Source organism: Bicyclus anynana, chromosome 9 (assembly GCF_947172395.1).
Source record: "Bicyclus anynana chromosome 9, ilBicAnyn1.1, whole genome shotgun sequence".
Lineage (NCBI taxonomy): Eukaryota > Metazoa > Arthropoda > Insecta > Lepidoptera > Nymphalidae > Bicyclus > Bicyclus anynana.
Window position 1 is genome coordinate 986,808 of NC_069091.1, and position 21,938 is coordinate 1,008,745.

At 35.9% G+C, this 21,938-nt stretch overlaps 1 protein-coding gene across 1 annotated transcript in view; it reads left to right on the forward strand.

Moving 5' to 3' along the window:
* The window catches only part of LOC112043214 (protein croquemort), a 33,833-nt gene that overhangs the window by 737 nt on the left and 11,158 nt on the right, over positions 1-21,938 (forward strand). Inside the window, exons 2-5 of the mRNA XM_052883330.1 lie at positions 13,255-13,385; positions 14,280-14,459; positions 16,358-16,483; positions 18,214-18,423. Coding sequence (XP_052739290.1) covers positions 13,269-13,385; positions 14,280-14,459; positions 16,358-16,483; positions 18,214-18,423 — 633 coding nt within the window. The 5' untranslated portion in view covers positions 13,255-13,268. The remainder of the gene's footprint in view (positions 1-13,254; positions 13,386-14,279; positions 14,460-16,357; positions 16,484-18,213; positions 18,424-21,938) is intronic.

The window sequence follows — 21,938 nt, forward strand, 5'->3', positions numbered from 1 at the left end:
CGCCTAAAAGTTTCATCCACATAGTTTCTTTTACTGTGGGAATACAGGATGAAATAATATACTGTAGGATTCAAATGTTGAAAGAATTTTGTGAATTGGCCTAGTAGTTTCAGAGCCTATTCAATTCTAACACACAAATAAGCCTTTTCTCTTTACAATAGGTTATAGCAGGGGTTCCCAATAATTTTCATACCGCGGCACAGTTACAAATTTAGTATTTTGACACAGCACCCTACCCTTTGAAGAAAAAAGGAATAGGCACCAATAATTATACTTGACATTAGTAGGTACCTATGTTCTTTATCAATGCGAGCGCTCAAATAAGGTACTCGCGCATTTTTGTGGTTTTGGATAAAGAATAAGGATCGACTCAAGGTGCTCCTCTTTACATTCTACGGCTTACCATGGCACCGCGGCACACACTTTGGGAACCACTGGGTAATAGACATTACAGTGGACTTTAATCTCTGGATTTGCTAAAAATCGTTTCACAATATAAAGGAATCAATCATATCTAATTCCAGATGAATGTAGGCAATAAAACTACAGAGTTGTTTGCTCAAACATGCTAATCTAGAGATTATTTTTGTTACACTTGATACTCTGTTCACATAAAGTTCTGTTTTATTACAAATCTTACATGAACCATGGATTTTTTTAGATAAAAAAACGGAAAAACCCTATCCTATGTTAATCCAGGATATACCTAATCTATCCCCTATCCAAATTACAGCCAAAACAAGTTAGTAATTGTAGAGTGAAAGAGTAACAAACATACATACACTATGCTTACATGTGCAAACTTTCGCCTTTATGATATCAGTGTGATTGCACACATGCAAGAAAACTATAGAAAACTGCTTTTAGGGTTCCTTAGTCATCAAGGAACCCTTTTCACCATGTTTGTTTGTCTGTCTGTCTGTGGCTTAGCTCAGAGACTATTATTTTCTACTTACTAGAAAGCTGTTATTTAGCATGAATATATGCATTTTAAAAATGTTGACAAAGTTAAAAATGTTTTTTTAGGGTTATCTTATTGGTGTAATGATAATGGGGTATCATTGAATAGGTATTTAAAAATATGATGGGTCTGGAAATTTCAGGGTCTGGGTCACATTTTTTCGATTCAGGGATCCAATTTTAAAATATAAAAAAGTGCTAATTTAATCTACGGAACCCAGCGCGTAACCTCACACGGAACCCAGCGCGTGACCTCACACGCACTTGGCCAGTTTTTAATTATAATCCTTTGCTACTACCTACATATTATATTTAAGACATTGACTTTTTTTCCAATCAAATTAAACAGATTCTAATTCCTCTCTCTCTCTCTCTCTCTAAATATAAAACCTTACAAACAAGTAAGAAAATATGGAAATTAAAATATGCCACTAAGCTTTTATCACATCACATCACACTAATATTAAAAGTCGAAAGTTTGTGTGTCAAATGTTTGTTCCTCCTTTGCACTGCTGCTACTAAAGCGATATGGCTGAAGTTTGGAGTGAAAATATATAAAAAGTTCATGTTTCCCGCGGGATTTGTGAAAAACTGAATTCCACGCGGACGGAGTTGCGGCCTCTGTAAGGCAATGGTATTCGCGGTGGAAATATGAGTAGGTATATGACGGAGGTCCCGGATTCGATCCCCGGCTGGGCCGATTGAGGTTTTCTTAATTGGTTCAAGTCTGGCAGGTGGGAGGCTTCAGCCGTGGCTAGTTACCACCCTACCGACAAGACGTACCGCCAAGCGATTTAGCGTTCCGGTACGATGTCATGTAGAAACCGAAAATGGTGTGGATTTTTATCCTCCTCCTAACAAGTTAGCCCGCTTCAATCTTAGATTGCATCATCGCTTATTATAGGTGAGATTGTAGAGCTAACTTGTAAAGAATAAAAAGATATATATACTTACCTAATATATTTACCTTATACATAAAGTTTGTTTGTACTGGTTGATAAATGATAATGAGTGGGCAACATTAATTAAAGAAAGAGTTCATTCACTTTATTCTGGGATATTGTAACACTAACAATTACTCAATGTGTTTGCTCTTAACTTTACTGTATTGTAACAGTAAATTCAGTAAAATATAGGTCCAACAATGATTACAAATCAGTATCAGCCTGTTAATAGTAATGTTTACATAATTATGTTGTAAAACTTCACACATAACATACCTACATGTAGAGCAGGCGCTCTGTGGTATTGAGTGTGCATATTCCGAGGACTGTTTACAGTTTTGAACTCAGACAAACATGCAGATTACGATTCTGCATGTTACCAGATGAGAGCCGTGATAGCCTAGGATATGCCGCTCCTCTGCCTGCGATTCCGGAGAGTGTGGGATTGAATCCGGTCCGGGGCATGCACCTCCAACTTTTCAGTTGTGTGCATTTTAAGAAATTAAATATGTCTCAAAGGGTGAAGGAAAAACATTACGAGGAAACCTGCATACCAAAGAATTTTCTTAATTCTCTGTGTGTGTGAAGTCTGCCAGTCCGCATTGGGCCAGTGTGGTGGACCATTGACCTAACCCCTTTCATTCTGAGAGGAGAGGTCAGCAGTTTGAGCCGAATATGGATTGATAATGATGATGTTGCCAGGAAGTTTGTTTGACTAAATTTGTTATACCTCGTTAGGTGTCGTCTTATATACCGAGATTTCTATTGTCTTGTAAAGCTACCCACCCACGGTCCGATATACCCACATGCCAGTAGCTCAGTTTTACCAGACGTCATGCTGGCAGCTCTCCAGGGTTTATCTGATTGTGGGTTGCTAACATTGCTACGATTTTCATCTGATCTGATTATTAATACTGAACAATGGAGCTATTAATTTTACGGTAATATAGGTATATACTTGCATTATGACGTCACTTATTTTTATATTTGTATTTATTTTTAATAGGTACCTATGAGACTTCTGTCTAGTACATTAAAAGTGAACCTGTTTTCCTTGTAATATCAAGGTTGCGTTATGCATTTAATTTCTCGTCATCCTTAATTATTATACTAATTTAAATTTCAATGTATGTGCACCAATCAGTAACCTTAAAAGTATCATATAATTAAAACTACCCGACGCCCCAAGATTTCACCCACGTAGTTCCCGTTCACGTGAGAATACGAGGATAAAATATAGCGTATTACACTCACAAATAACGAGACAATTTTTTTTTATTCACAAGTCTATTGGTAAAAAAAAATTAAAAATCGGTTTAGTAGATTCAGAGATTACCCCTTACAATACCACAAACGTGACCTCTTTAAAATATTAGTATAGACACAGAAAACATACGTATAGATATATCTGATATACCTACATATTATACCTACTTACCGAAGATAACTTTAGAGTAACAATAGTTGGCAGAGCAAGCAGATAATCTATCTGATCATCATCATCATCCGATCAGCCGATGGACGTCATAGGCCTTGTAGGGACTTCCATACATCACGATCCGGCGAACATCACAACTATCGACATCCGGCGAATCCCTGCGACTCGCTTGACGTCAACAGTCTACCTGGTGGGGAGTCGACCAACACTGCGCCTTTTAGTGCGGGGTCATCATTCCAGCACCTTGGGGTTGGGACCACAAAATCCATCGGCTCTTCGTGACGAATACGGGGAATAGCCCACCTGTAATTAAGTGAAAAATCATCGCCTATATTTTTTTTTTAAAGTGCCATCATATCTATCGTTGGGATGGATGTCTACTGCTGGACATTGCCTTCTTGTAAGGCCTCGAACCCTCAATTAGATCTGACTGATGTCGTCGGTCTACTTAGTTGGGGCCGAACACAGTGCATTCCGGTGCGGGGTCGCTCTTTCAGAACCTTGGAACCACAACTTTTCCCGGCTCTTCGAAATGAGTGCCCCGCTCATTACCAGTCGAAATCAGCTTTCATCAGGTTAAGCTATATCATCATATAGGTTTTGGTTTTTCTGCGGATATAGTTGAGAACGCTGCACTCGAAATTGTAAACGAATACATATACCTAGGACATATGATCCATTTAGGTAGGTCCAATTTCGAGAAAGAGGTGAACCGTCGAATCCAACTCGGCTGGGCTGCATTCGGGAAACTTCGCGACATCTTTTCGTCCGAAATTCCTCAGTGCCTGAAGACAAAAGTCTTCGAACAGTGCGTGGTGCCAGTGATGACCTATGGTTCCGAGACTTGGTTGCTAACTATGGGCCTGATATGGCGGAAGGCTCAGAGTCACACAGCGGGCGATGGAACGAGTATGTTAGGAGTATCTCTGCGTGATCGAATCAGAAATAAGGAGATCCGCAGAAGAACCAAAGTCACAGACATAGCTCAACGAGTTGCGAAGCTGAAGTGGCAATGGGCGGGGCACATAGTTCGAAGAGCCGATTGACGTTGGGGTCCCAAAGTGCTGGAACGGCGACCCCGCACTAGTAAGCGCAGTGTTGGCCGACCCCCCACCAGGTGGACTGTCGACATCAAACGAGTCGCAGGGATTCGCTGGATGCAGATGGCTCAGTATCGTGATGTTTGGAAGTCCCTACAAAAGGCCTATGCCCTGCAGTGGACGTCTATCGGCTGATATGATGATGATTCTAATTTCTGATTGGATGACGCAGAGATACATCCAGCTCGCTCAATCGACCTCTGCGTGATCGAATCGTTCTCTGAGCCTTCTTTTGGACACAAGAAGGTGGTTAAACCTGTTAATTTTTTCACACGCCACGATAGATTTACATTATAGATATCTACCAACCTACCTAACATTATTTATCGTATGTTTCCTCATTAGAAAGATAATTTTATGTAGGTAACTAGATTTTTTAAATATCTACTTAGATATTGCCTTTTGCCATTTGTCGTGTACCGCGTTGACGTCGGGTAAAAGTGTTAGTGAATTAATTTTTCATTTAGTTTTTTCCTAATTTGTTGCGTTGTCTTAGTAGATGGAAATACCTATAGAAAAATTATTTTCATCTCACTTGCTCGTTTTCCTTTCATAATCATCATTATAAGTATCTTAACGGCTAACTACAGTGCCAGGTTTTCCATACAGTATGGGATATGTTTATCTTTATTTTTTTTAATTTGCCCACATTAAGTCTGTGCCATATTATTGCGTTTTTTTTCTGTCTTCTGCTGTGTCCCTGAAATTCTGAAACATCCAAAAGGAGGGCTTTATCCTTGACCTAACCTATCCTAACCATGACCTTACTTAAGCCAACGGTATAGAGGTGTGCCTGTACACACTTGTGCACTACAACTGTTGCGTTGACGCCTAGTCTCAGGATATGATTGGTTGTGGCCATCAATTATTTTTAACCGACTTCAAAAAAAGGAGGAGGTTTCTCAATTCGACGGTTTTTTTTTATGTGTGTTCGCGCATAACTTCGTCATTTATAGACCAATTTGGATAATTCTTTTTTGGTTGGAAAGAAGATGTTCCGAGGGTGGTACCATGATAAGGAAACCAGGATCTGATGATGAGATCCTGGAGAAATCGAGAAGAAGTATTGAAAATTGTAGGGGCGGCCAATGCGTTTCCTTATTTTTTCATAAAGTATTTTAATGCACTACAAGTTACTGAAGGTCTGGAGTCGATCTGATGATGCAGCCGAATCACTGACAAGGGAACACGTCAAGGGTTTATTATAGGTATAATCACAGAACTAAAATGCGTTACCTAGCTTAGTGTTCTATGGTTACAACTAAAGATGGTGGGCCTTCTTGGTCCTTTAGTTGTCCTGATGGTTTAACCATATTAAATTGATATCTTTGTAGGCGATAAACATAACATCATTTAGCAGGGCATGTAAGGAATAAACCCAAGTAATTGCTAAACATTACTTTCCACCTTAAATTTATATATATTTTTAAAATAATTATCGTCATGGTTTGTTGTGTTTGTGACATGTTTATATATATTTTTTACATGTTTATACATCTATATTTATCTATACTAATATTATAAAGAGGTAAAGTTTGTAAGTTTGTAACCCTGGAATTCATAGTCGTGAAGTGAACAATCCCCCACAAACCAATATTCAGTATTCACCCAGGGGCTGACTATTGAATCATCATTCATTGCATTTCATAAACAAACTACTGGAGAGCCCCTAGGTGACTGGAGTTTCAAGCAAATGTTGTCTATGATTTTACATTAGATCTTTGAAAATTCTGTGACACAACCACAGAGAGACGTATTTTGTTAATTTTTTGACATTTTACAAAATAATTGAGTTTCTAATATTTTCATTTACTTTTTGTTTTTATTTATCGTAGTAAAATTTAATTCGTTCAAGTGTACAATAGATCAATTTTATCAAAAAGTTTCTTTCTCACAAGAAGGAGTTGTTAGAAAAATATTGAAGTTATGTGGACGAACATGATCATATACAAAATTATCAGCCGATGGACGTCCACTGCTGGACATAGCCGTCTTGCATGGACTTTCAAACACAACGGTCTCGAGCCGCCAGCGTTCAGCGGCTCCCTGCAACCCGCTTGATGCCCTCGTCCACCTAGTGGGGGTTCGACCAACACTGCGATTTCATCGTCTCTTCGAACTATGTGGCCTGCCCATTGCCACTTCAGCTTCACGACTCGCTGTGCTACCTATGTCAGTGACTTTGGTTTGTCTGCGGATCTCCTCATTTGTGATACGATCACGCAGAGAAATCCCAAGCATACTATTTACTGTATAAGTAGTTTGATATTTCATAATTTTGTAATGTGGAATCCTACTTGAAATAAAAAAAATATTGTAAGAGGAAATTTGTTTATTTTACTCAAAACCACCTATAATTACCTGAAATAATTACAAGTAGGTACTATTATGCTGTATTTTTTTACAATTTATAGTAAGTGCAGTAAATAAATATAAGTGTAGCTTATCCTTAGGAATAGTGGTAAAATTGCATTTCACAAAGCTTTAGATCACATAATATTATATATTATATATTTAGGAGGCTTGGCCCGGTAATGGGCTGATAATAATGAACCACACAGTACTTATTGCTATTCTAAAATCAAACCTATATCCTTTTGATACAAAGTTTAATTAATAACAACAATAAATACATAATTTACATATAACTTATAGTTATTATTGTATATTTTTATAGGGCCAGACTTAAATGAAAAATGCAGAAGTAAACATTTAATCATTATCTTTATTAAAGATGTGAATCAATAAATTTCATTCAATTAAGATTTGTATATATTTTCTATTGTTATGGACTTCAGAGTGAGTGACCACCTTACAATACACTGCACTCACTCCTACTACTTCGATATTAAATGCTGCTGACTTTTCAAGGTATGAGGGTCTTCCAATTACTGTGATCTGAAAACTCAGATTTTCAAGGACAAAAGTATTCTCAGTATTCTTGGTAAAACAGTATTCTCAGAGCTCATCACTGCTATTCCCTGCCATGATAGCCGGTTTCTTTAAATCTGTGTATAGGGTCCTCCGGGGTTGTTTATATGTATACCTATATGTGACATCAGTACAGCTTGACTTTTGGCATTTCTGTTATTTCATAGAATGCTTGATGGACTGCACCTACAGTCTGAAAATAAACATTATGTTAGTTACATTTATGTAGGTTATATATTTCCTAAATCAAAACTAGATAGGTATACCTAACATTTATATAGGTTAGATTACAAACAAACAAACTAATTAAATTCTTCATCATGAGTATGTTAAGCATGAGTCTCCTCTCAGAATGAGAGGGATAAGGTCCACCACGCTGGCCCAATGTGAATTCGCAGACTTCACACATGTAGAGACAATGTTTTTCCTTCACCGTATGAGACATGTAATATACATTTAAATTCATAAAATGCACATTACTGAAATGATTTGGAGGTGCATGTTTCAGACAGCATTTGAACCTACACCCTCCGAATAGAAAGCAGAGGTCATATCTACTGGGCTATATGGATTTTGACCTACTCCTAACTTATCTATACTAATATTATAAACAGGAAAAATTTGTTTGTTTGTTTTGAATAGGATCTGTAACTACTGAACTGATTTGAAAGATTCTATCACTGTTGGGAACCTACACCATCATAATCAAAGGCAGGGGTCATACCCACTGGGCTAATTGGTTTTATATCTACTCCTAATTTATCTTTACTAATAATAGAAACAGGAAAGATTTGTTTGTTTGTATGTTTTGAATAGGCTCTGGAACTACTGAACCAATTTAAAAAATTCTTTCACTGTTGGGAAGCTACACTATTCCCGAGCTCTATAGGCTATATTTTATCCCCATATTCTTACGGAAATGGGAACCACACAGGGTGAAACCGCGCGGCGTCTTCATGAACAAAAAATTATTGATAATGAACAAAGGTACGTACCTGATAACATCCCGTTTCATAGAAGCGAAGTGCTGCTAGAATGTATAATACTAGCGGTATTGGTATTCCTCTCTTGGTCTTCTGTGTTCATTCTTCATCAAACAGAGGCATATTATGCCTAATATGAGAATCTTTCGTACATTCTATATCGCCATAGTATTATACTGGGTTTACGCAATTGCGAATATATATCTTGGGCACTGATATAACTCGCTGTTTATAACTTCACTTATAACGATCCGAACGTCCACTTTCTAATAAATAAATCACGAATAACAACAAAAAAAAATGCCAGGGGATGGTTTGGCTGACAAATATCGGTAATTCAGCAGTCAGCCGCCAGCTCCTGTCAAATGAGGGGTTTCTTTTGTCTATCGGTGGAATTCATAGTCGTAGTAGGGGGCCCCTAAGGGGATTATTCAGCCGCTATGTGTCGAATTCAACCCCTACGCGTTTCATAGACAAAAGAAACCCCTCATTTGACAGGAGCTGGCGGCTGACTGCTGAATTACCGATATTTGTCAGCCAAACCATCCCCTGGCATTTTTTTTTGTTGTTATTCGTGATTTATTTATTAGAAAGTGGACGTTCGGATCGTTATAAGTGAAGTTATAAACAGCGAGTTATATCAGTGCCCAAGATATATATTCGCAATTGCGTAAACCCAGTATAATACTATGGCGATATGGAATGTACGAAAGATTCTCATATTAGGCATAATATGCCTCTATTTGATGAAGAATGAACACAGAAGACCAAGAGAGGAATACCGCTAGTATTATACATTCTAGCAGCACTTCGATTCTATGAAACGGGATGTTATCAGGTACGTACCTTTGTTCATTATCAATAATTTTTGTTCATGAAGACGCCGCGCGGTTTCACCCTGTGTGGTTCCCATTTCCGTAAGAATATGGGGATAAAATATAGCCTATAGAGCTCGGGAATAGTGTAGCTTCCCAACAGTGAAAGAATTTTTTAAATTGGTTCAGTAGTTCCAGAGCCTATTCAAAACATACAAACAAACAAATCTTTCCTGTTTCTATTATTAGTAAAGATAAATTAGGAGTAGATATAAAACCAATTAGCCCAGTGGGTATGACCTCTGCCTTTGATTATGATGGTGTAGGTTCCCAACAGTGATAGAATCTTTCAAATCAGTTCAGTAGTTACAGATCCTATTCAAGACAAACAAACTAATTTTCCTGTTTATAATATTAGTATAGATAAATTAGGAGTAGGTCAAAATCCATATAGCCCAGTAGATATGACCTCTGCCTTCTATTCGGAGGGTGTAGGTTCAAATGCTGTCTGAAACATGCACCTCCAAATCATTTCAGCTATGTGCATTTTATGAATTTAAATGTATATTACATGTCTCATACGGTGAAGGAAAAACATTGTCTCTACATGTGTGAAGTCTGCCAATTCACATTGGGCCAGCGTGGTGGACCTTATCCCTCTCATTCTGGAGGAGAGTCATGCTTAACATACTCATGATGAAGAATTTAATTAGTTTGTTTGTTTGTAATCTAACCTATATAAATGTTAGGTAGGTATACCTAACATTTATATAGGTTAGATTACAAACAAACAAACTAATTAAATTCTTTAAATCTAGTTTTGATTTAGGAAATATATAACCTACATAAATGTAACTAACATAATGTTTATTTTCAGACTGTATGTGCAGTCCATCAAGCATTCTATGAAATAACAGAAATGCCAAAAGTCAAGCTGTATTGATGTCACACATAGGTATACATATAAACAACCCCGGAGGACCCTATACACAGAGTTAAAGAAACCGGCTATCATGGCAGGGAATAGCAGTGATGAGCTCTGAGAATACTGTTTTACCAAGAATACTGAGAATACTTTGGTCCTTGAAAATCTGAGTTTTCAGATCACAGTAATTGGAAGACCCTCATACCTTGAAAAGTCAGCAGCATTTAATATCGAAGTAGTAGGAGTGAGTGCAGTGTATTGTAAGGTGGTCACTCACTCTGAAGTCCATAACAATGGAAAATATATACAAATCTTAATTGAATGAATGATGGAAAATGAAAATTTATTGATTCACATCTTTAATAAAGATAATTATTAAATGTTTACTTCTGCATTTTTCATTTAAGTCTGGCCCTATAAAAGTATACAATAATAACAATAAGTTATATGTAAATTATGTATTTATTGTTGTTATTAATTAAACTTTGTATCAAAAGGATATAGGTTTGATTTTAGAATTGCAATAAGTGTGTGTGGTTCATTATTATCAGCCCATGACCAGGCCAAGCTTACCTATTAAATACATATATAATATTATGTTATCTAAAGCTTTGTGAAATGCAATTTTGCCACTATTCCTAAGGATAAGCTACACTTATATTTATTTACTGCACTTACTATAAATTGTAAAAAAAATACAGCATAATAGTACCTACTTGTAATTATTTCAGGTAATTATAGGAGGTTTTGAGTAAAATAAACAAATTTCCTCTGACAATATTTTTTTTATTTCAAGTAGGATTCCACATTACAAAAGTATGAAATATCAAACTACTTATATAGTAAATAGTATGCTTGGGATTTCTCTGCGTGATCGAATCACAAATGAGGAGATCCGCAGACAAACCAAAGTCACTGACATAGGTAGCACAGCGAGTCGTGAAGCTGAAGTGGCAATGGGCAGGCCACATAGTTCGAAGAGCCGATGAAATCGCAGTGTTGGTCGAACCCCCACTAGGTGGACTGAGGGCATCAAGCGGGTTGCAGGGAGCCGCTGGCGGCTCGAGACCGTTGTGTTTGAAAGTCCATGCAAGACGGCTATGTCCAGCAGTGGACGTTCATCGGCTGATAATTTTAATTATGATCACGTTCGTCCACATATCTTCAATATTTTTCTAACAACTCCTTCTTGTGAGAAAGAAACTTTTTGATAAAATTGATCTATTGTACTCTTGAACGAATTAAATTTTACTATGATAAATAAAAACAAAAAGTAAATGAAAATATTAGAAAATAGAAACTCAATTATTTTGTAAAATGTCAAAGAATTAACAAAATACGTCTCTCTGTGGTTCTGTCACAGAATTTTCAAAGATCTAATGTAAAATCATAGACAACATTTGCTTGAAACTCCAGTCACCTAGGGGCTCTCTAGTAGTTTGTTTATGAAATGCAATGAAGGATGATTCAATAGTCAGCCCCTGGGTGAATACTGAATATTGGTTTGTGGGGGATTGTTCACTTCACGACTATGAATTCCAGGGTATGAAACGCGTAGGGGTTGAATTCGACACATAGCGGCTGAATAATCCCCTTAGGGGCCCCCTACTACGACTATGAATTCCACCTAAGTTTGTCACATTTTTTAAATGGGGTAATCTTCGGAACTACTGGTCCGATTTCAAAAATTCTTTCACCAGTAGAATGCTACATTATCGGGGAGTGCTATAGGCTATATTTTATATTGGTATCATATATATTAGCCGAGTTTTCACAGTTTTTGTCATAGAGGTCGGACTGAAAATCCTCTTAAACAGACTTATTCGCATGCGCTGCCTTAACTATTGTGTAAAATTGAAATTAATGTATGGAGACTTTATGTATCTTTAAAAGTTCTACAAAAAAGTCCGCGACACCATATATCTATCTTCTATATATTAGCAGATATAGTACCTTTTGTGTTTTAAAAATTATTAATTTTATATACTTAGGTTTACGTCATTATTTATACAACTAAACTTTAATCCTTATTAAAATAAATTATTTAATAATCACAAGGATTTTATGGAGATAAGATTTGCCCTTTACAGTATGTTAATTACTTAAATAGTTTCGGAGATAATACAAAATTTCTAAAAGACGCAGAAATTCCGCTATATGACGCCCGGCGCTTTCATTTACTTAGTTCCCGTTCCCGTGTGAATATGGGGTTCAAACATAGCCTATGACACTCGCAAATAACGTAGCTTTCTATTGGTAAAACAATTTTCCAAATCGGTCCAGTAGATCCAGAGATTACCTCCTACAACCACACGAACTTTACCTCTTTATATTATTAGCATAGAAGTCTCCATTTCTCTTGGTCATACCACCACTCTCGAAGGACTGGACCGATTTTGCTAAGGGTAGGAGTAAGATAGAGAAGTTACAGGGTAGGGTAGGGTACGGGTAGGGAAGCGTAGGGGTAGTGTAGGAGTAGGGTAGGTTTAGGGCCGGGTTTAGGGTAGAGGTAGGGTAGTGGTATGGTAGAGGTACGGGTAGGATAGGGAAGTGGTAGGGTAGGGGTAGGATAGGCGTGAGATAGGGGTAGGAAAGGGATAGGGTACGGGGAGGGTAGGGGTAGGATGGGGGTAGGGTGTAGGTAAGGTAGGGGTAGGGTAGGAGTAGGTTTGGGGTAGGGTAGGGGTAGGGTGGGGGTAGGGTAGGGTAGGGGTAGTAGTAAAGTTGACATCGAAATTTACGCGGACGAAGTCGCGGGCGTCCGCTAGTTATTTATATGTCTATATTTGTATATATACTCGTATATGTATGTATAAATATTGTAAATATACAATATGTATTATATGGTATATGTATCATGTTGTATATTATATATGTTGATATTTCTTAGTATTTTGTTACATATTTAACTATTTTCTTTTTTATGCGTTATTTTCTTTTATATATTACTTCTGTACACCCTAGCCTATATCTTTATAATTTTTATTATTAGTTTCTTCGTTAGGTTGCCTGGATGAGATCGCTTTTTAGCGATAAGGCCGCCTATTGTGCATTTTCTTTTTTGTCCATTATTTTTCTGTATTGTATGTTTCTTTGTGGTGTACAATGAAGTATATTTTCATTTAATTTCATTTCTAAGTAAGTGCTCTGTTTTGCAGGTGAAGTATACACAATGGTGTCCTACCAGGTAAGAAGCGGCCTACTGATGGGCTTCGGCTCATTCACCGTGGTGGCAGGCGCTATCTTGGTGGTCTTTTGGCCGTCCATGTTCTTTGCACAGTTGAGAAGAGTAAGTAATTTTATAACACACTAGCAGACGCACGCGACTTCGTCCGCGTGAAACTCGATGTAAACTTTCAACTACCCCTACCCTACTCCTACCTACCTCTACCCTACTTTTCTGGTTGATTTTTTACACCTTGTGTTCGAAAAACCCAAATATCTTACGAAAATAAAATTTTGCCTATGTTACTGGTGGATAATGTAGCTTTCAAATAGTGAAAGAATTTCCTCCAGCTCCAGTGGTTTTTGAGCCTATTCATTACAATCAAACAAACAAACAAACATACAAACAAAGTTTTCCTCTTTATAATATTAGTATAGATTTTGCTCGTAATGGGTCTGGTATTTCATCAATTTCAATATCGTAATGTATCTCATTACGCACTTGTGTGTTATCGTAATGTAAAACACTCGGTTTATCAAGATGCTCCGTCTAAAAACGAACGGTAGGTACTTCTTTAAATCTTAGCAAAGTGTTTTTTTTTCAGAAAAGTGGTCAACATTTTATGAATAAAATTAACTTTGGAAGATAAAATATAATAAATAAACATTTCCAAGTAATTCTTCATTTTAATTTACGCAGGATTTGTTTTTGTATACAAGTTACTAAAATTATAAAGATGTAAAGTTTGAGACATTTTGACGTTCTAGGGGATAATCTCTGCAATTACAGAACTGATTTTGTTGATATTTCTTTTACCGATAGAAAGCTACATCTTCACCGAGCATCATAGGCTATACTTATCCCCGTATTCAAACGGGAACGGGAAAACGGGGTTCGCCTGCTAGTAAAGCATTAAATAATTCGCTATTTTGTAATACTACGAGAACGTAGTAGTTCGGAGTAGGGTACCCCGACCTCACTTTTTTTTAATAATTGTCCTAATGGTCTTTGTTTCAGATGATGACCCTATCCCCAACATCCACATCCTTCGACATATGGCGGGAGGTGCCCATACCTATGTACCTAGAGTGTTTCATGTTCAACATAACGAATGTTGACGACATTTTGGCGGGAAAAAACGTGCCCATTCACGTGGAACAAATGGGCCCCTACGTGTTCAGAGAGTACCATTTAAAGGTTAGATTATATTCTAATATTAATACTTATAGTCTAAAATCGGTATTAGAAATGACCTTCACCCATCTGTTTAATGTGTGAAAAGTTTTTTACTATGTTAAAAATATGTGTAAACGATCGTTAATTTGGCCAAGAGATTTTTAGGATACTACTAAACTAAACTAACTAACAATATTTAAGTGAAAGTCGTTTCTAATTCAGCTGGCCAGTTCACTATTTTGGTCTTTATTATCAACCTATTAAAATAAATATCAAATCAATTTACAAAATATCATCTATCTACTATAAGATATCCACCAGTAGGCACCAGATAACATTTGTTACATATAATCTCAATTTCGTATGTCAACTAGCTTAAGTCAAAGATAGTGAATTACCCTGCAGATCGAATCTCCTTAATCTTACATCAGTATTAGAAACGACCTTCACCCATCTGTTTAATGGACGAAAAGTGTTTTATATTTAAATCTTGCAAATGTGATTTGGGACTAAAGTCATTTAAAAAACTTTTCGTTGGCATACAATCCAATTCCTTAAGAGCGCGCAGTGCGTCGGTACGATATGGATAAAATTCGAAGCGCAAGCGAGACGCCGAATTATGACTTTCACGTGAGTGAAAAGCACGGAGCGATTGACGCGCGACGTAAATTTTATGACGTGAGCGCCAAAACCATTTTTACCTAATTGCAAGTAAATTAAACAAAATAACGAAAAACAAAATGGCCATGTTCAAGATATATACCTAGTTTTCTATACAAAACAAAAATTTAAGAAAATAAGTTTGCTTTACCTGTGATTAAAAGCAAAATGTGAGCAAAACATGTATTTTTCAAAAAAATAAACTATCGAGATAAGTTTTACAAATTGTGTATTTTGTAGTCATAACGAAGCTAACACTTTGAAATATCATTTACCCAAATATCAGGCTCCTAACTTTTCCAGAACCATTTGTAACCACCAAATTACATATTGCACACTCTTGAACATTTTATGAGTGACGGAATAGAGAGTGCACCTGTATTTACGCATATACTTGTGCATTAAAATATTTCCACTGTAGATTTTTATTGTTAGTTTGTGCTATTAACTGTTCTGCGTGGATAGATAACATACAGTTATATCCGTTAATGATAACAAGACAAACACATTGATGTATAAAAAGTTCGTTAACATTAAATTTCTGTACATATTGGTGTGAAACATAGTCATTGTGATATATTTTGTATGCAAATAATAGTAATATTATTCTAATTGCAATATGCATCAGCATGTGATGTACTTAACTAACTGATTTCATTCGCGGCATTTTATAATTAATATTTGAATTTTATGAATTTAAGAGTTATCATTGATTTTTTAGGTGAATAGGATTATTTACCTTCCAGGATTTCAGTGAAGTCGAAACTGTCTAACTAAAATTATTATTATCTCATTCAAATTCCTAATAAGTATACTTAGTTTTATTTATTCAATAATTTATCTTTGTGGTTTTTGTTTATTATTATTATAGTTATTGGAATTTCATCCATCAACACCTGTACTGATAAAACGTTAATTAGGTAATAAGCGTAATAAGTAGGTAATTACATACTTACTTAGTGCTTCCTACCAAGTTTACATTAAAATCTATAACAGTCAAATGCAACAAGATGATTAACTTTGTTCGTTCGTTCGTTGGTTTTAATCCTATTTACCTCTACTACAATAAGTTCCAACTAGACATGTCCAACGATTATGTTTTACAATCCGCTGTTTGACCAACGCTGGTGTTGACCACAGAAGAACAACACGTGGCACGGCGTCGTACTACAACAAGCGCTCTTGGCGGTTCCAACCGGAGATGTCCAACGTTTATGTTAAACAATCCTCTATTTGACCAACGCTGGTATTGTCCACAGGAGAACATCTCGTGGTACGACAACAGTACGGTGTCGTACTACAACAAGCGCTCGTGGCAGTTCCAACCGGAGATGTCCAACGGCAGCCTTTCCGACCTAGTCACCAGCATCAACCCCATTGTTGCGGTAATTCCGTCATATTTTATAGCTATTTGTCGAGATTTTTAACCGACTTCAAAAATGAGGAGGTTCTCAAGTTGACCGGTATTTTTTTTGTATGTACATCGATTACTCGAAGACGCCTGAATCGGTTTGAAAAAATTTTGTTTTAAAGGGTATACTCCCCATGTGGCCCCTATATTTATCGAGTCAGGATCTGATGATGGAAACCTGGGGAAATCGAGGGGAACTTTCAAAAATTATATGGATGAAGAGTGTGTGCGTAAATTTTTTCGTTAAGGTTTTTAAAGCACTACAATTTCATGTAATGTTTGGAATCGATCTGATGGTGGAGCCAAAATACAGACGAGGGAACTCCTCAATGATTTACAGCAATCACCTTGTGTTTGGGCTTGATTAATTTGTATTGTTGACAACTTTCCACCTAAAGACACATAGGAGGGAAGAGAATGGTAGGGTATTCATATTTTTCACTAAAAATGAAAAAAAAAATACGACCGACTTCAAAACCTAAAAACGTACTCACTTAACTATAAAGCGAAAAAAACCTGCTGATAAGTTTGAAGACGGTGCTAATCCGATTATGTATTCATTCAAGCCATGAATATTAAAATGTGGTTTTTTCAGAAACGGCTTAAATTAATACGACACCGGCTAAGCACCATCTTCAAACTGATCAGCAGGTGTTTTTCGCAACATAAAATTATTATGATTTATTTTTCGCTTTTTAGTATAGTGGGTACGTTTCTAGGTTTTGTAGTCGGTTGTATTTTTTTCATAAAATTTTTTTCTGTCCATTTTTAAACATGTAGATAATGTTTTTGAAACATTATGTTTAATTTGAAACATTACCCTGTTTGTGTATCATTGACCTAATGTGTTTGAATAATAATTAATGTCATTGTGTTTGACGAGGGTTTCATTAATGTCATTTAGTTTGACAAAAAATCTGATTATACTGTTTTAAATACCATTCGTTTTTGATAATTACATACGTACATAAGCTTATTAGTTTATTCTTATATTAATATTAATTATTTTATAGGTATTCTAACTAAATATCTCGGAAAATAATATAAACTTTCATTTCCTATTTAATTCTGTCAAGACCGATAATTTCTGCTTTGGCCAGTCACTATACTATCCTTCTGCGACCCAACTGGATAAAGGCCGTTGAAGTCCTTCTAAGAGGCCAATGTCCAGCAGTGGACTCCACCAGCTCTCAAAGATGATGATATAAAACAATATATTATATGTCTGTTAATCAATTAGGACAAACCATTTTTCTTTACTTATCTTTCCTTAGACACGATATCAATTATATGCTAAGCCTTAAACGTCATCATCCATAATGATGTTATGAAAATCTGTTTCGTTTATGGAGCTAAACATGAACAGACGGGCAAATATTCTAATAATTTTAGTTTTTTTTTTGATGGGTGAAATAAAAAAAAGAAAATTAAAGGGATGAAAGTTTGTTTTAAGTTGTATTAAAAAAAATAATTGAATATAAAACATATGTATCATTTTTTTAAAAATTTCAACTGAAAAAATAGTTGAATTTTTTATAAGTCTGTAATTTTTCATGTTATGTTTAAGGAGATAGATACCTAAATTTAATATGGTTAAAATGTAAAAGGGATGAAAAGGGGATGAAAGTTTAAACTAATCTTTCGCTCGCTAGTTAACAATATATATTCCTTCTTTTGTTATATACTCTGTTTTCTCTACCTCAGACGGTGTCCTACATATTACGTCACCAACATGCCGTCCTGAGAGTGGCCGTGGAGGTGTTCATGCGGATGTACCACGAGAACATGTTCATGACAGCCAACGTGACGTCATGGCTGTTCGACGGCATAGAGGACCCCGTGCTGGACATCGCCCAACGCTTCCCGGACCTGCCCTTCAAAATACCGTACGATAAGTTTGGATGGTTCTATGAGGTCAGTTCCATTCGTTTATTTATCTACTAGCTGACGCCGCGCGGTTTCACCCGCGTGGTTCCTGTTTCCCGTATAAATACGGGGATAATATATAGCCTATAGCCTTCCTCGATAGATGGGCTGTCTAACACTGAAATAATTTTTCAAAACGGACCAGTAGTTCCTGAGATTAGCGCGTTCAATCAATCAATCAAACAAACAAACAAACAAACAAACAAACTCTTCAGCTTTATAATATTAGTATAGATAAATATAAAAGAAAGTCGTGTCAGTTACTCCACTTATAACTCAAGAACGGCTGAACCGATTTAGCTGAAAATTGGCAGGGAGGTAGTTTAGAGCCAGGAGAAGGACATACGATACTTTTTTTATACTTTTTTTTACGGGTAGGGTAGGGGTAGGGTAGAGGTTTACATCGAGTTTCACGCGGACGAAGTCGCGGGCGTCCGCTAGTTTATTTATATTTCATCACGCTAAACGAATTGAAACCTTGGCACGATTTGAGACCATAATACGAAAAAGTAGAATATATAATTTAAATTAAACAGAAAACTATAATAGCTAAGTAGTGATTTCCATTCAAAGTTTGTCGGTTCGTCGTCGGTCGTCTAACTTAAAAAACGTTCTCGGAGTATAAAAATTCAGTACAATTTATGTTGTTCATTAATTAGATAAAATTGTTAGTAAGATAATTCAGTCTGTTAAAACTAGAATTTTGGGGTTCCTTCCCTACATGCAAAGTGAGGATGATTTTTTTTAGTCTATCACATTGTGTGGGGTATTGCTAATGGTAGTTTTGTCCATTATAAGGATTTAAAGTGCTAATTTTGTCTACGAGACCCTACACCAGATAAATCCTAAAAATAATGTAATTCAAGATTTTTCAAAGTTCTACCCATAAAGGGTTAAAATGGGGTTTCTTTTTTTTTTTTATTCTTGACAAGTTAGCCCATGACTACAATCTCACCTAATGGTAAGTGATGATGCAGTCTAAGATGGAAACGGGCTAACTTGTTAGAAGGAGGATGAAAATCCACACCCCTTTCGGTTTCTACACGGCATCGTACCGGAACGCTAAATCGCTTGGCATTGTAACTTTATTTTATGTTCAATAAAGACTTATTATATTCAGAATTACACACAGACGATGTCGAGAGCGCTATTAATAATAATAATTACAAGACAATAATTACAATTAAGACATCCATCGGTTGCTTTATAATGAAACGCAAAATTTGAATACCTTGATCTAATTTGAATGTATTTACTTACGAATGACTCATGTACGTACTGAGTGGAGTCATCAGAGGGTCGAGCGAGGTTCAGAGTGCATTCGATGATAATGATACTCGAAATGGTTTATTTTTATATTCGTAACTGTAGACATGCTGATGACTGATAACATCACTACTTTTGTGCGTGATGTAATTTTTGAATTAATAACTATTTCTCCTCCTTTGTAACGTCCTTCTGTCTGTTTGAGATGAATTCAAAAACTACTGAATGGATTAATGCGATTGTCATTAACCTGTTGTGTATATGATAGATATTCCAGATAGACAAATCACATAAGAGAAGTAAATCATATAAATATTTATGATCATGATTCCATATCTATTATGAATAAAAAAAATCTGACATGAATTAAATTCATGACAACTATCTAAATGTATCAAGTATTATAACATAAAAATCCTGAATAGATTAGATATTGAACTGTTTATCAGTAAATGCAAATAGTTACACAGTAGGCATGTAATTAACTAATTATTTGAATGATTAAGACTTTAATACTTGAGGATTTTTGATAATCCTGATATCAATTGCCTTCTATTTTGCTCACGTGGAATATTTTTATAAGAAAGTCTATGACTATTTTTAGAAAATCCGAATTAGAAATGATCTTTATCTATAAGATTTATTAAATATTGGATAAAACTTATTCTGAGTCAAAACTACAGAAAAATATGTCGCGAGACCTAAAACTCTCCTAGTCGAAGTATCATTAATATTTTATTAATGGTTAATAACTGATTGGCTAGGAGTTTTTTAAGGAACTTTATCGCAATATATATTTTTTTCTATGTACTACATTTGATGTTGAGATGTCTTTATACAGAAAAATAACACCAAAAACTCTTAAACTCCTTAATTCGCGAGAAAAGGACCAAATTGTTTCACGTTTTGACGTTCACGTTTGGGACGCTCAAGTGTGGTTTCATCAGCGTTTGGTACGATAGGTGTTATCTATTACTAACAACCTCCCTGTCCCTTTATTTTCTATATCCTTCTTGTACAACTTTAGAACCCGTCATTTCCGACTCCACCATCTCTGTAGTAGGTTTAAAAAAAACTATTCATCCATTAAACAGATGGGTGAAGGACATTCCTAATACGGAGGATTCAATTGTTTAAGAGAACACTAGAATTTACTGTTATTTTTCTATCGAATAGAGTGTTAATAATCGCATCGTGCTGCGCACCTATTAGAGCGGTTACGTCAACGATGTGCGATTTCGATCGAAACTCACTTTCGCTTATTGAATAATTCGCATTATTGCATGTTATACAATGTCTGTGAGACATTGTAGCTTCCTAACTATAATATTAATACACTAGCGGACGCCCGCGACTTCTACCGACTAGACCTCTTTAGTCCAGCCCTTACAGTAGTATCGCTGTAAAATGGAGTAACTTCTCCCGTTTTCCCAACATTTCCCTTCACTGCTTTGCTCCTATTGATCGTATCGTGATGAAAAGTATACTATAACCTGTCCAGGAGTATGAAGAATAATTGTATGAAGTTTTGTTAAAATCCGTCGAGTAGTTTTGTTTCTATAACGAACATACAGACAGACAGACAAAAATTTTACTGATTGCATTTTTGGCATCAGTATCGATCACTAATCACCTCCAGATAGTTATTTTGGAAATATATTTCATGTACAGAATTGACCTCTCTACAGATTTATTATAAGTATAGATAATGGACTCTGTTTCCTATTTAATTTATTCAATTTGAGTTAAATAAAAAGTTAATCAAGGGTATAAACTATCTCCATTCTAAATGTCTAAATCTGTATAGTAGTATTTGCGTGAAAATGTTTCAAACATCCAAACATACATACAAACTTGCGTTTGTAGTATTAGTATCCATAGAATATGCTGGAATTACCTTGTATAGGACGACGTTGATTAATTTCGTATACTTAATTACTTACTCGTATCTGTAATGTGTTGTGTGATTTTATCATAAGTTTAGGCTGCTATTTTTATTGTATTTAATAGTTGATGGAAGAAGCAAATGACACACCTGATGCTAAGTGGTTTTTTTATGCTTTATCTACTTAACATATAGGGCATGCGCTTACCTACTAGTAGTTTTAGTAGGAGTCGTACCTTTTTGTGACGGTGTTCGTCTGGGGAAGTACTACAAACATGTTTTTTCTACCACCAAGCTATATTGCTGTGTTTTGATCCATTGAGAAGCATGTTTTAAACACTAGATCAATTAA